General features: G+C 48.8%; 1 protein-coding gene across 1 annotated transcript in view; it reads right to left on the bottom strand.

Annotated features, from left to right (window-relative positions):
- Positions 1-14,697, bottom strand: part of LOC147102876 (dynein axonemal heavy chain 17-like) — a 908,504-nt gene that overhangs the window by 478,754 nt on the left and 415,053 nt on the right. Inside the window, exon 35 of the mRNA XM_085963770.1 lies at positions 1,074-1,199. Coding sequence (XP_085819896.1) covers positions 1,074-1,199 — 126 coding nt within the window. The remainder of the gene's footprint in view (positions 1-1,073; positions 1,200-14,697) is intronic.

Below are 14,697 nucleotides of genomic sequence, written 5' to 3'. Positions count from 1 at the left end.
TTTTGCCTTATCCTATCCTGTATGCCCCTTGATATCCAAGGGGCTCTAGATATGGGAGTCCCACCCTTTTTCTTTGTGGGAACATGTTCACTATCTCTGCCTTGAATGCCTCTCACTGCTGTGACACTGGTTTAACTTCAAGTAGCTGTATCCAGTCCACTTTTGCTAAATCACATCTCAGCTTAGTAAAATTGGCCTTTCCCCAATCAAGAACTTTTACTCCTGGTCTATCTTTGTTCTTTTCCATAAGTACTCTAAATCTAACTGAATTATGATCACTAGCACCTGATATAAAAAGACTACTGAGCACTTGGTTTGAGTATAAAACAAGGCTTTAATCAACTGTTTCAAAACCATGAGATTCTAGTTGCATCACTAGTTCCTGGTTACAGAAACATCCTGAGCAAGCTGGGCCCACGCCCGAGTATTTATACTCCTTGGATGGCACCACCAGCTGGCCACCCAGTGTTACTTCATGTATCGTGATAAGATTCATGACACCACCAAAATGCTCTCCCGCTGATACCCCTTCCACCTGCCCAGCTTCATTCCCTAAAACTAAGTCCAGATCGCCCCCTCTCTTGTTGGGCTTGCTACGTACTGGCTAAAAAAATTCTCCTGAATGCATTTTAAGAATTCTGCGCCTTCTATACCTTTTACACTGATTCTATCCCAGTTAATATTAGGATAGTTGAAATCCCCTACTATTACTGCCCTATTGTTTTTGCACTTCTCAGCAACTTGCCTACATATTTGCTCTTCTATCTCCCGCTGACTATTTGGGGGACTATAGTACACACCCAGCAGTGTGATTGCTCCTTTTTTGTTCTTCAGTTCAACCCATATGGCCTCATTTGATGAACCTTCTAACATATCATCTCTCCTCACAGCTGTAATTGTTTCTTTAACCAATATTGCGACCCCGCCTCGTCTGAAAATCCTGTAACTAGGAATGTTGAGCTGCCATTCTTTCATGGTATAATTATTTTAGCTAGTAACCTTTACAATTGCTACTACATTCCCACCCAAATATTAACCCATGGAATATATAACATATTTTCTCTTAACAGTACCTGTGCAGGGTATTCAAATATCCATTGCTCTCTTGGCTTTTCTTCATAAGCCATTACAGCTTCAGCGATTTCATGACGCAAAGTGGCACACATTCTTTCTAACAACCGATTTAACCAAATTTCAACCTAGAACAATGCATACAACAAAAACAAGTTGAAAAGAAATAGAATTAAGGACAAATATATAAGAAAGAACTAATTTTCATTTATATAAAGCCTTTCCCAACCAAGGGCTTCACAGCCAATCAAGTTCTTTTGAGGTGTAGTCACTGTTCTAATGCAGGGAAATGCAGTAGCCAATTTGCACTTAGCAAAGTTCTGCAAACAGCAATGAGATAATGACCAGGTAATTTTTTTTTAAGTGTTAGTAGAGGGATTAATGTTGATCAGGACACTGGGAGAAAAGTCCCCTGCTCTTCTTTGAATAGAACCATGGAATCTTTTACATTCCACCTGATAGGGCAGGTGGGGACACAGTTTAACATCTCATCAGAAAGATGGCAGTGCAGTACTCCCTCAGTACTCTCTTAGCACTGCATTGAAATTTCAGCCTAGATTGTATGCTCAAGTCTCTGGCATAGGCCTTGAACCCATGACTTTCTGACTAAGAGGCAAGAGTGCTAACACTGAGCCAAGGCTGACATACGCTTGCAATTTAATGTTACCGCCATATAATCTATATATATTGGGCCGTATTTTCTGATCGGAGGCTTCCTGCGTGCGGAGGCCTCTGATCTGGAAAAAAATCTATGGACTTACCTGAGGGCTCCAGAGGTCCGGACACTTGGAGCTCTCCTGGGCCTCTCCAACTTGAAATGTGCAGGGCCCACATATCCCAGAGGCACATGCAGTTTGCAAGCATCCCTTGGATCACGTGGGCCATGGGGAGCCAATAGGAGAAGGGAATCTCCCTTCATACACTTGACAGATAGACCTGTCAAATATATGAATGGAGATCACCCCAAAAACACTGTAAAACATTAAATAATTAAAGTTTTTTACGGGGCTAAAAATAAACTTACCTTTTTTTAACGTGTTTTTAAATGATAAATGAGTGAAATGTTTTTGTTTTTTTTTTCAAATCTTATGCTGGTAAAAGCAGGCCTTACTTTTATCAGGCGTAAGATTTCTAAGGGTTTTCTGCAAGTGGAGGTTCTCCAGAGAGCGGAACTATCCGCCCGCAGAGGCCCTTCTCTAGGGCAGGCGTCCGATCTGTCAAGAGCATTCTTGACAGATTGGAAATGCCGGTTTTCAGCGCATGCGCTTGGCATGCCTGAAACAGGCATTTCCGATGTCCCTACGGGTGTGTACACAGCGCATACACACCCGTAGGGATCGGAATATACGGCCCAATATGTTTAAAATCTTGGGGTTGAAATTCCTTGATCCCGCTCCAGTGAACTGCAATTCTGACATCGCCACATAATCTGGGGTTAGGGCAGGGTCACTAAATTTATATACATTGGCGTCTGCCCACACCAGAATTAGTGAATCTTGACTGCCCACTAGAAGGGGCTGGATTCAGGATGTGATGCTTGACTGTCACTGGGGCAGAAGCCAGCACAATTGAGTAAAAATTCAAAAGCTGTAGAAATCGGCTCCTTGTATAAGAGGACTGATTTCATTTATTCTGCGTTGGGGCGATATCCCTGTAGGCTAACTTGCATCAGTCCATTGACCTGAATGTCGGTATCTTTCTGGCTTCCAGGTAACTGGGCACTCAGGAGATGGGTAAAGCAGGAAATCCAGCAGATGATGTTATCCCACCAGCTTTACATCCTTTTCAACATTAGGCCATTTATGGGGTGGATGGAACTACCCTCTGCCACCACCCCTTATGGGAAAACCCATTTTTCACTCTTCAGAGCAGACTGGCATTTCTGTGTCCCAGCCCTCTCCACTGCTTTCCCAGCCATTTTATACCAGATCGCTACCCTAAGACATTAAGACTATTTGATACCTTTGTGTATCCACACATTTCCTGTCAATAAACTTCACTTCCTGTTGTCAAGATTTTTGGTCCTGTTTTTTATGCCAACATTAACTTTTAAAATGTCTATCAGTTATAATCAGAGTTCCCTATGTAAACAACCCCAGTGGTGTTATAGTTGCATGCTATAGCCACCAGGTGTATTGTAGCCCCACTGCATCTTTGATACACTGTAAGCAAAGTCATGAGAGAGCTACTGGTATGTAGAATAGTCTGAAACATGGTACAAGATAATAACTTCTATAAAAGCTGAGAGGGGAAAAATTCGGTATTGCCCCATTTGGGGCGCCGTTATCGGCCGTGCGCGAAGTTCAGCGCCTGGCGCTAATTATCGCCTCCGACAGCAAACTTGGCTTTTATCGCCCCTGGAGGTGATTGAAGCGCTAAATCAGGTGCTTCAAACCTGTCTTAAGGTGCAAACGCCGAGGAGTGAGGCGCTACCTCAGAGTGCTGGCGAAGCAAGGAAGGGCAAATCAAAATAAACCTGCAAAGTGCTGCTCAGTACTCAAAACTCCTTCAAACAGCATTGAATCGCTCCAGAAGTCTCTCTCTCTCAGACTGCGTGGTGCAAAAATGTCACCGACAAAAAAAGGCAGGAAGCGGTCGCCTTTAAATAGCACTCCCCTAGTCCCTTTCTGACAACATAACGCTCTCCTCAACCTGTCGCTGCTAGCGGCAGGCGATAAGGCAGGGGGCGCCACTCAATATCGGTCCGGGGCACTAATGGGGCGTTGCGCACTCGAACGACGTCACAATCTGCTGGCGCAGGAGATAGTGGCGGAAGTGTTTAGCGCCGCTGCAAAATGTCTAGTTAATTTCGCGAGCGGCACAAACATCGCCGTGCCCGGCCTCTAGTTGTTTTGTGCCCCAATTGGCGTCCTCTTGAGGCGCTAACGGGAGGCGCAAACGACTGAATTTTCCCCCCAAGACATCTTAAGATGGAGAAGCTCCAATAGCTTAGCAATGTCCTCAATATACAACAGCAAGACGTCAAGAGGACAGAGACAGGGTGATGGAATGGGTGGACACATGACAGATGAAATTCAACGCAGAAATGTGTGAGGTGATACAATTTGGTAGGAAGACTGAGAAGAGACAATACAAGCTAAATGGTACAATTTTAAAGGGGGTGCAAGAACAGAGAGACCTGGGAGTGTTTGAGCACAAATCTTTGAAGGTGGCAGGGCAGGTTAACAAGGCAGTTAATAAAGCAGAGGAATCCTGGGCTTTATAAATAGAGGCATAGGGGGCAAAATTCATTATCGCCTAGGAATGGGCGCTAACTTATGGAAAGTTTGAGACTTAGTGCCAGACGCTAATGAATCTCGCTGCGTGCAAATTTCAGTGTCATCGATCAAAGAAAGGATGGGAGCGCTAAATCGAGCGCTAATGACCTAGCTCAGTGGCGTTAGACTCAAAGCGCTAAGCAATTTCAGGTGCAGTCTAATCGCTAGTCATCATTGCCACAGGCTCTTTCCCATTCTTAAAGGGGAGGTTCAAACATGCTGTAGAACCTCATTCTCAGCATTGCTGGTTCTGCAGCTGACTCAATAAGCAGCAGAAAGTCAAGGAGAAGGAACCGGACAACTGAAGGAGGCGTCATTTTGGCAGATCAACGGCCCAGGGAGAAAGCTCGCAGATTCTGCCACCAAGCATTGGAGAGTTGGTCTTCGCTGTGGAGAGACGAAAGGCGGTGCTCTACCCAGCAAGTGGCAGGAGGCCCTCGCCGCAAGTCTTCCACGCCATGTGGAGGGAGGTAGCCCAGCAGGTCTCAGGCAGCACTGTGGTCCCCAGGACCCCCAACACAGTGCAGGAAAAAATTTAACGACCTCACTCGGGTTACAAACTGACACCCAACCACTTTCTGAGTTAGAGGAAAGAGTGCTGCAAATCATTGGGCACCAGTTGGTGGGCGCCTTGGCCACCAACGATATTGACCCCCTTGGGGACAACAATGGTATGTTCATCCCTACTCCTTCTTACATCCCACATGCCCCTCACCCCACAAGCCTTTCCCACTTTCCAGCTAATCATGCTGTATGCATGCCTTTCTCCCTTCCTGCCCCCCTCCCCTCACCTTAACTTGACTCTTGTGCCTTTATGCTTACAGATAATGAGCAAGCAGCTGAGCAGCCTGTCCCTGAGGGTACCATAGAGAGCGAGGTGGAAGAAGAGGACGAAGAACACACCGTGTCACTGCATGTCTCACCCGCAGGCACCAGCTCAGATACTGGCACTACATGTTCTTTAGAGGCTAGTATAGTAGCAGAATCTGCACAGGATGATGCACCGGGGACGAGCAGGCTGCAGCAAGGCCAGGGGGAAAGGGTAGCTCGGGAGTCAGCTCCCCGGAGGGCGAGTTCGCACGCGAGTTCTGATGCACAGGACTCAGATGAGGACCTCGACGGGGAGGCCTTTAGAAGAAGAGTGATGGGCATGCACAAGGAGATGATAGGTGCAACAGCAAGGGTGCCTGAGAGCCTCTTGGCAATGGTAAGGAGCGTAGAGGAGTCTGCCTCCAACATTGCACAGAGCTCTGCGCACACGATGGAGCCCATCATTTGCAGTCTGCAAAGGATGGTGGACACCCAGAGAGACCATGGTGACCCAGACCTCATGCTGCGTGTGATGGGCGATGTCGCAGCTTCCACTGCAGCACTGGCGAAAGCCACACAACGTCTTAGTGCTGTAATGCAGTCTATGCTTGGTGCCATCGATTCTCAGACTGCTCTCATGCAGTCTCAGACGGTGGATGGTGGACAGCTGCCATCGTGGCTGGGTCGACCACCATCCACCGGGGCTTTCACGGTGTCGCAGCAGGCCAGCAATCTGTGCTCCAGCAGATTTGTAGTGATGCTGAGGTGCTGCCCCGGAGGAGTGCCAGTGGGTCAGTGGAGCAGGAAGCTGCTGTCCTCTCTCAGGATGACAGCATTCCTGCTCCCACCACTGGCACTCCGCCATTGCCCTTGTCGCTGCCTGTCTTCCAGCCAGCCCAGACTGCTGCTGCCCATGCTGAGATGGTGCAGTCTACTGCCGAGCCTTCCAGGTCCAGAGCTGGTCGAAGGCGTCCTGCAAGGCCATCTGAAGTCTCCCACACAGACACGCAGCAGCCTTCCACCCACGGCGCTGCAGCCACTGGGCCAACACCTCGTAGGAGCACTAGAGTAGGAAAAGGCACTGTAACGAGGGGCACTAAGGGATTACACAAGGGTGAATAGTAAATATTGTTGTTGTAAATATGTGTTCACTGATTATTGATAAATTTATTAATTGGCTTTGGATGATTTTGTGGTGTCTCTCATTTCAGCGTCGCGCTGTGATGTGGCCTGTGACAGGGATGGAATGATGGGGATCTGGTGAGTAACGGAGATCTGGGATTTAATTTATTAGAACCACAGTCTGATGAGTCAGTCACAGACCGCCCTTCCAGAAGGCCAAGTTAGTGGCCGCCTCCTCCCTTGCTCCTGTTCCTCCTCCTCCTCCTCGTCTTCCTCTTCCTCCTCCTCCTCTTCTCCCTCTTCCTCCTCCTGAGGTGGTCCTGCAATCCCTGGTGGCAAGGGCTGGGCCCTCATGATGGCCAAGTTGTGGAGCATGCAACAGACCACGACGAAATGGGACACCCACTCCGGCAAGTACTGGAGGGCTCCTCCCGAGCGGTCAAGGCAGTGGAACTGTTGTTTGAGCACCCCGATGGTCTGTTTGATGATGTTCCTGGTGGCAGCATGGCTCTCATTGTATGATTGCTGAGCCAACGTACTGGGGTTACGAAGGGGAGTCATGAGCCAGGTGGAGAGCGGATAGCCCTTGACTCTGACCAGCCACCCGTGAGCTTGATGTGGTGGCTGGAAGAGTGCTGGCGCAGGATGAAGGCATCGTGGCCGCTGCCAGGTTAGCGGGCATTCACATTGAGGATTCGCTGTCTGTGGTCGCACACCAACTGCACATTAAGTGAGTGGTAGCCTTTGCAGTTACAGAAGACCTCAGGATTGTTATGCGGTGCCCGTAAAGCTATGTGGGTGCAGTCAATGGTGCCCTGCACCATGGGGTAGCCTGCTATCTTGGCAAAGCCACAAGCATGCTTGTCCTGCTTCTCTCTGGTGATGGGGAAGAAAATGTAGTCCCTTCTCATACTGTAGAGAGCCTCTATGACCTCCCAGATGCAGTGATGGATGGCGAACTGCGAGATGTTTGCTATATCTCCTGTTGCAGACTGGAAGGAACAGCTGGCGAAGAAATTGAGAGCGACGGTGATCTTGATAGCCACTGAGAGAGCTGTGCTCGACCTGATCTGAGGCTCGATGTCTGGTTGCAGGTGGTGGCAGAGTTCATAGGATTACACAGGATATATGGCACAGAAACAGGCCATTCGGCCCAACCAATACATGCTGGCGTTTATACTCCACTCGAGCCTCCTCCCATCTTTCCTCATCTAAATTTATCAACATAACCCTCTATTTCCTTCTCCCTAGCCTGTCTAGCCTCCCCTTAAATGCATCTATACTTTTCACTTCAACCACTCCCTGTGGTAGCAAGTTCCACATTATCACCACTCTTTGGGTAAAGAAGTTTCTTCTGAATTCCCTATTCGATTTCTTGGTGACTATCTTATATCGATGGCCTCTAGTTATGCTCTTCCCCACAAGTGGAAACATTCTCTCTGTATCCACTCTATCAAAATCTTTCATAATTTTAAAGACCTCTATTAGGTCACCCTTCAGCCTTCTTTTTTCAAGAGAAAAGAGATCCAGCTTGTTCATCCTTTCCTGATATGTATACCCTCACATTTCTGGTATCATCCTTGTAAATCTTCTTTGCACCCTCTCCAGTGCCTCTATATCCTTTTTATAATATGGCGACCATAACTGTACGCAGCACTCTAAGTGTGGTCTAAGCAGGTTTGACACAGGTTTAGCATAACTTCCCTACTTTTCAATTCTTTACCTCTAGAAATAAACCCTAGTGCTTGGTTTGCTTTTTTTATGGCCTTGCTAACCTGTGTTGCAACTTTTAGTGATTTGTGTATTTGTACGCAGAGATCCCTTCGTTCCTCTACCGCACCTAGACTCGCACCCTCCCTATTCTTCCTACCAAAATGTAATACCTCACATTTATCTGTGTTGAACTTCATTTGCCAATTATATGCCCATTCTGCAAGTTTATTAATGTCCTCCTGTCATTTTTTGCAGTCCTCCTCAGTATTGACTATCCCCCCAATTTGGTGTCATCCGCAAATTTACAAATTGTGTTTTCGATTCTCAAGTCTAAATCGTTAATATAAATTGTGAACAACAGTAGTCCCAGCACTGATCCTTGTGGAACACCACTACCCTTCTGCCACTGTGCATAGCTACCTTTTATCCCTACTCTCTGATTTTTGTCTTGAAGCCAGCTAGCTAGCATTCTGCTACTTGTCCCCTGATTCCACATTCTCTGACATTGTTCATCAGTCTATTATGGGGTACCTTATCGAAGGCCTTTTGAAAATCTAGAAAAATTACATCTACTACATTACCATTGTCTACTCTCTGTTACCTCTTCAAAAAATTCAATGAGGTTGGTCAAGCAAGACTTTTCCCTTTTGAAATCCATGCTGACTATTCATTACTGTTTTTGGTTTCTAGATGTTCTTCTATTTTTTCTTTTAGTAGGGATTCCATTATTTTTCCTACCACCAATGTTAAGCTGACTGGTCTATAATTCCCTGGACATATTCTATCCCCCTTCTTAAATATAGGTATTACGTTAGCTATCTGCCTGTCCTCTGGCACTACACCTTTTTCTAATGAATTGTTAAATATGTGTAGTAATGCCTCTGCTATCTCTTCCCTAGATTTCTTTAAAATGTGTGGATGCAATCCATCTGGACCAGGGTGGAAAAATTCGGTTGATTAGCACCTCCCGTTAGCGCTCTCTTAGGGCGCTAATGGGGCGCAAAGCAACTAGCGCCCGAGCACGACAATGTTTGCGCCACTTGCGAAATTGACCAGACATTTTGCGGCAGCGCTAAACACTACCGCCACGATCTCCTGCGCCCACAGATCATGACGTCAGTTGAGCGTGCAACGCCCCGGTAGCACCCTGGACCGGATATTGAGTGGCCCCCCCTGCCTTTCTGCTTGCCGCTAGCAACGACAGGTAGAAGGGAACATTTTGCAATTGGGAAGGGACTGGGGAAGCGCTATTTAAAGGCTGCCGCTTCCTGCCTTTTTTTGTCTGCGACATTTTAGCACCACGCATTCTGAGAGAGAGAGAGAGAGAGAGAGAGAGAGAGAGAGAGAGAGACTTCTGGAGAGATTCAACACTGTGTGAAGGAGTTTTGGGTACTGAGCAGCACTTTGCAGGTTCATTTTGAGTTGACCTTCCTTGCATCGATTTAGAAGAGACTTTGGGCATGATTTTCATTGGGCTGTGGAGGCGGAATTGGAGGCGTGTGGGGGGTTAAAATCCCGAAATCGGGAGGCACGAACCCATCCCGCCCCCAACCCGCCTCCATGCCAGTTTCAAAGGAAGCGGGTACCCGCCCCACACTGGGACCTGCCTCCCCGAAGCGGGAAGGTAGTTAACAGGCAGTTTTTAACCTAATCCCTATTTTTAATGTTGAAGTGTGGGATTCCCGACGGCTCCAAACCACGCCAAGTTAGAGGAGGCGGACCGTTGGGATGAAGGGCTTGGAGGGGTCGAGCTGTCCAGTGTTCAGGTGAGTGATGGGTGCATGAGTGCAAAGGTAAGTGTGTTTGATGTGTGTAAAGTGTTTAAAGAAGTTTTACATACCTTTACAGCCTTCCTTCCTTCAGGTCTCGGGAGTCCCTCGTCTCACCGGCACAGAAAGCAGAATGGCTGCGAGCTGTCAAAAATTGCAGCTTTCAGCTTTCTGTTCCGGGGAGATCTCTAAATTATCCGGAGAGGAAGGAATTAACTTAGAATACAGATTGTCAGTGTTTGACAGCTTCAAACAGCTGTTAAACGCTGATATTTCATCTGTCAAAAGGTCTTGACAGATGAAATATCAATCTGTGACGTCACCTGTTGCCGGGTGGCCCTTAATTGGCCTGCTGAGCCCGCTGGGCAGGCTCAACAAGGTCAATCAAGTCAAAATTGCGTGGGTTGGCTAGAACTCGATGGAGGCGGGACTACAACCCCGAAAGTTGTAGTCCCGCCTCCTACCCGACTCCTCAATGAAAATCCAGCCCTATGCATCTGCACTGATTCGGGGTGTCGTCTGCAGAATCGGAGGCATCAGAGACGCAGAGAGAGAGTGGCAAAAATGGCCAGAGGGAGGAGGGCCAACAGGCCTCTGCACAGGAGACCTTACCCTCCCAGGGAATTCCGGGAGCAATTCTCCTACATTCATTTGTCTGAGGAGCAGTGTTTGCGCAGGCTGCACTTCAGCAAGAAGGTGGTCATTGAGCTCTGCCACCTGCTGCAACCAGATCTGCAGCCTCAACTGAGGACCAGAACGTTTCTGTCGGTGGCAGTGAAGGTGACAGTTGCTCTGAATTTTTATGCCAAGCGGCTCCTTTCAAGCATCTACTGGGGCATCGCGAATATCTCCCAGTTTGCTGTCCATTGTTGTATCTGGGAGGTGACAAATACCCTGTATAAAAGGAGGCCCCAGTACATCTCTTTCCCCATGACCCGGGCCAAACAGCATGAACGTGCATGTGGCTTTGCTCGGATAGTGGGCATCCCCATGGTGGAGGGCACCATTGACTGCATGCATGTGGCATTGCGGGCACCGCATAAAAATGCAGAGGTATTCCAAAACCACAACGGCTACTACTCCTTAAATGTGCAGTTGGTCTGTGACCACAGACAGCTCATACTCGCCGTCAATGCCCACTATCCTAGCAGCAGCCACAATGCTTTCATCCTGCGCCAGGCTGGTGGCCTGACCTTCTCCAGGCACCGCATCACCCAAGTGGATGGCTCCTCGGGGACAAGGGTTATCCACTCTGCACCTGGCTGATGACACCGCTCCGTAACTCCAACACCCCTGCTGAGCTGCGGTATAATGAGAGCCATATCGCCACCAGGAACATAATTGAGCAGACGATTGGCGTGCTCAAGCAATGGTTCCGCTGTCTGGACCACTCAGAAGGAGCCCTGCAGTACCCTCCTGAGCAAGTCTCCCTCTTCATAGTTGTGTGCTGCATGCTTCACATCCTGGCAATCCTGAGGACCCAGCCAATGCCACCAGGGATTGGTGCACCACCTGAGAAGGAGGAGGAGGAAGAGGAGGAGGAGGATGATCAGCAGCAGCACCAATGTGGGAGGGAGGCGCACAATGTTGCCACTGCAAGGGCCATCTGTCAACGGCTGATAGCAAGCCGCTTCTAGGTCCCTACTCAGAAGATGACTTCTGGCATGGAGAACAACATCATGGAAAGCAACCCGCACCCCCTATTGCCGGCCAAAGCTGGAATGATTCCAAAGGCTAAAAATGTAAATTTTGAATACAACAACTTTTTTCTTTTACAAACTCTCATTTATTCAGGACAAACAATTTGAAACAAACACAACAAATCATGAATTAACAGAACTGGTTCTCACAAGATGGAGATAAACAGCAAAACAGGAAACAAATGTAATCACAAGAACCTCGACCTTTACTACAAACATTTCCACCATTTATTTAGGCCTCCTACTGTTTGCCCTTCAAGGGTGATCTCCAACCTCTGCGCACTTCCCCCCTTCCCAGCCTACTGCTCCTCCATAATGGGGCCCCAGTGGCTGCAGCAAGGCTGGTGGGAGGCTACTGAATGTCAGATGCAGAGACTACAGATGCCCTTGAAGGATGCCCTCAACCAGCTCTGGGCCTGGAGGCCCGGCTGCAGACTGCACCAACTCTGCATGGGCGGCAGCAGTCTGGGCTGGCTGTGTTGCAGGCGGTGGCAAGTGCAATGGGGAAGTGTCAGTGGTGGGAGCAGGAATGCTGTCATCCTGAAAAGAGGACAGCACCTTCCTGCTCGACTGACACACTGGCACTCCCACGGGGCAGTACCTCAGCATCCGCAGCAATCTGCTCGAGCAGATTGTTGGCCTGCTGCGGCACCTTGAGAGCCCTGGGGCAATGTGGCCGACCCAGCAAGGATGGCAGCAGTCAGTGCTTGCGTGACATCAATCTGAGACTGCATGAGAGCAGTCTGAGACTGGATAGCAGCAGCCAGTGACTGAATTGCAGCACTAAGCCGTTGTGTTGCATCGGCCTGTGCTGCAGTGGAGTGTTCCACACTCCTAACCAGTCCATCAATGCTTTCGGGCACCCTTGCCATTGCACCCATGAGCTCAGTGTGCATGCTCAAGGCCTGGCTATTCATTTCTGCGATAACGCGGTCCTCTTCGGAGTCCAGTACAGCAGAACTCACTTGCCTACTCGCCCTCCGAGGAGATGGCCGCCGAGCTTCCCTACCCCCATGGCGTTGCTGCAGCCCGCTAGGTCCCGGAGCTTTGTCCTCATCAGACCCTTTCCCCCTGCTCCCCTCCAGGGAAGGCATGGTCCCAGTGTGGGCATGGGCTCCCTCGGGAGACGCAGGAGTTGAGACTCCGGCTTCCTCTTCCTCCTCGCCTGGGGCGTCGCTGCCACTGGTTGATTGAGGGGAAGGCTGGTCAGCTGGTGGTTCACTATCTGAAAGCAGGGAGGTACAAGAGTGGCTTTAGCGTCAGGACAGGGGGGCAGTAAGGGAGCAAGGACTGGAGGCATTTAGTAAGTTGGATTGAAAGTGTAAAAGGCTGGTGTTGTGAGAGGCAAGTGTAATGAGAGAGGAGAGAAAGCTGATGAACATACCATTGCACCTATCAAAGCTGATGAACATACCATTGCACCTATCACCTGGCTAGCAACGATCCTGTGCACGCATGCCTCCAAATCGCTGAGGGTCTGCAGCTCAGCCAGTCCTCCTCCCATGCGTTGCTGCTGGTGCCTGTTATGAGGTAGCTTGGCCTGCAAGAAAAAGGACGGTGTCTCTGTGAATGTGCAGCCATGTGTTTGCCTGATGTGCCTCCCGTAGTTGAATAGCCCTTAATGTATGCAAGGTGTGGAATGTGCGTGTGGGTTTTATGAGATGGCCATAGATCTTGGATGAGTGTTGGGAATTTGGGGTTTTTAAACCCTCTGGGCACGGAATGAAGTTGAGATGGAGGGATGTAGAGGTATTGAAAAGCAGCCACTCACCCTGACCAGCCGAGCGAGGTCGTTGAACTTCTTCCGACATTGGGTGTGGGTCATCCGCACCAGGCTCCTGGAGGAGACGTGCTGAGCCACCACCCTCCAGACTCTTCTGTATTCGCATGGCAATGGCCTCCTACCACTCTGTGGGTAGAGCACTGCCCTTAGCCGCTCCACAGCGCCAACCAGAGCCACCAAGGCCCGGTCGCTGAAGCGCTGAGCTCTTTCCCTGGGCCACTCCATTGTTGGTTCCAGCAGAGGACTTGTGCTCCAGAACTAGCTGTGGTTCTAGCCAAGCTGTTTCAGCACAGCTGCAACACTGGCATCTACCCGACAAAGTGGAAAAATTGCCCAGGTATGTCCTGTCCACAAAAAGCAGGACAAATCCCAATCTAGCCAATTACCGCCCACCAGTTTACTCTCAATCATCAGCAAAGTGATGGAAGGGGTCGTTGACAGTACTATGAAGTGGCAGTAACTCACCAATAACCAGATCACCAATGTTCAGTTTGGGTTCCGCCAGGACCACTCGGCTCCAGACCTCATTACTGTCTTGGTCCAAACGTGGACAAAAGAGTTGAATTCCAGAGGTGAGGTAGAGTGCTTGCCCTTGACATCAAGGCAGCATTTGACCAAGTGTGGCATCAAAAAGCCAGAGTAAAATTGAAGTCAATGGGAATCAGGGGAAAATTCTTCACTGGCTAGAGTCATACCTAGCACAAAGGAAGATTGTTCTGGTTATTGGAAGTCAATCATCTTAACCCCAGGACATCACTGCAGGAGTTCCTGAGGGCCAACTATCTTCAGCTGCTACATCAATGGCCTTCCCTCAATCATAAGGTCAGAAGTGGGGATGTTTACAGTGTTCAGTTCCATTTGCAACTCCTCAGATAATGAAGCAGTCCGTGCCCACATGTAGCAAGACCTGGGCAACATTCAGGCTTAAGTTGATAAGTGGCAAGTAACATTCGCGCCACACAAGTGCCAGGCAATGACCATCTCCAACAAGCGAGAGTCTAACCACCGCCCCTTGACATTCAACGACATTACCATCGCTGAATCCCCCACCAACCACATCCTGGGGGTAACCAATGTGGTAAACCACTTTTATCGTTCACTATCGTTACACTATAGTTATCACTGTTATATCGTTACTTTATGGTTATCACTGTTCACACTGTTGTATCACTATACGAGGTCGCCTCTTGTCACGCTGCTATACCTGGGCTGACCACTGCTGACTCCGCCCATGACTCCACCTACCTGCCCAGGTATAAAGGTAGTCGACTGGCTGGCATTCCTCCTTGTTGTATCCGATCACCCACGAGGGTGGGCTCTGTTATTTAGCCAATAAAAACCTATAGTTACTTTCTTAACTCGTCGCTTTTCATTGGATGAATTGATAGGTATATCAATTTTATTGGCTAAATTTTAAAATGTCGACAACTGAGCAGTCAAACGACCAGCCA

This window comes from Somniosus microcephalus, chromosome 21, assembly GCF_052327205.1.
Source record: "Somniosus microcephalus isolate GS21.2 chromosome 21, FLI_Smic_1.0, whole genome shotgun sequence".
In the NCBI taxonomy this organism is placed as follows: Eukaryota; Metazoa; Chordata; class Chondrichthyes; order Squaliformes; family Somniosidae; genus Somniosus; species Somniosus microcephalus.
This window is presented reverse-complemented; position numbering and strand designations above follow the sequence as displayed.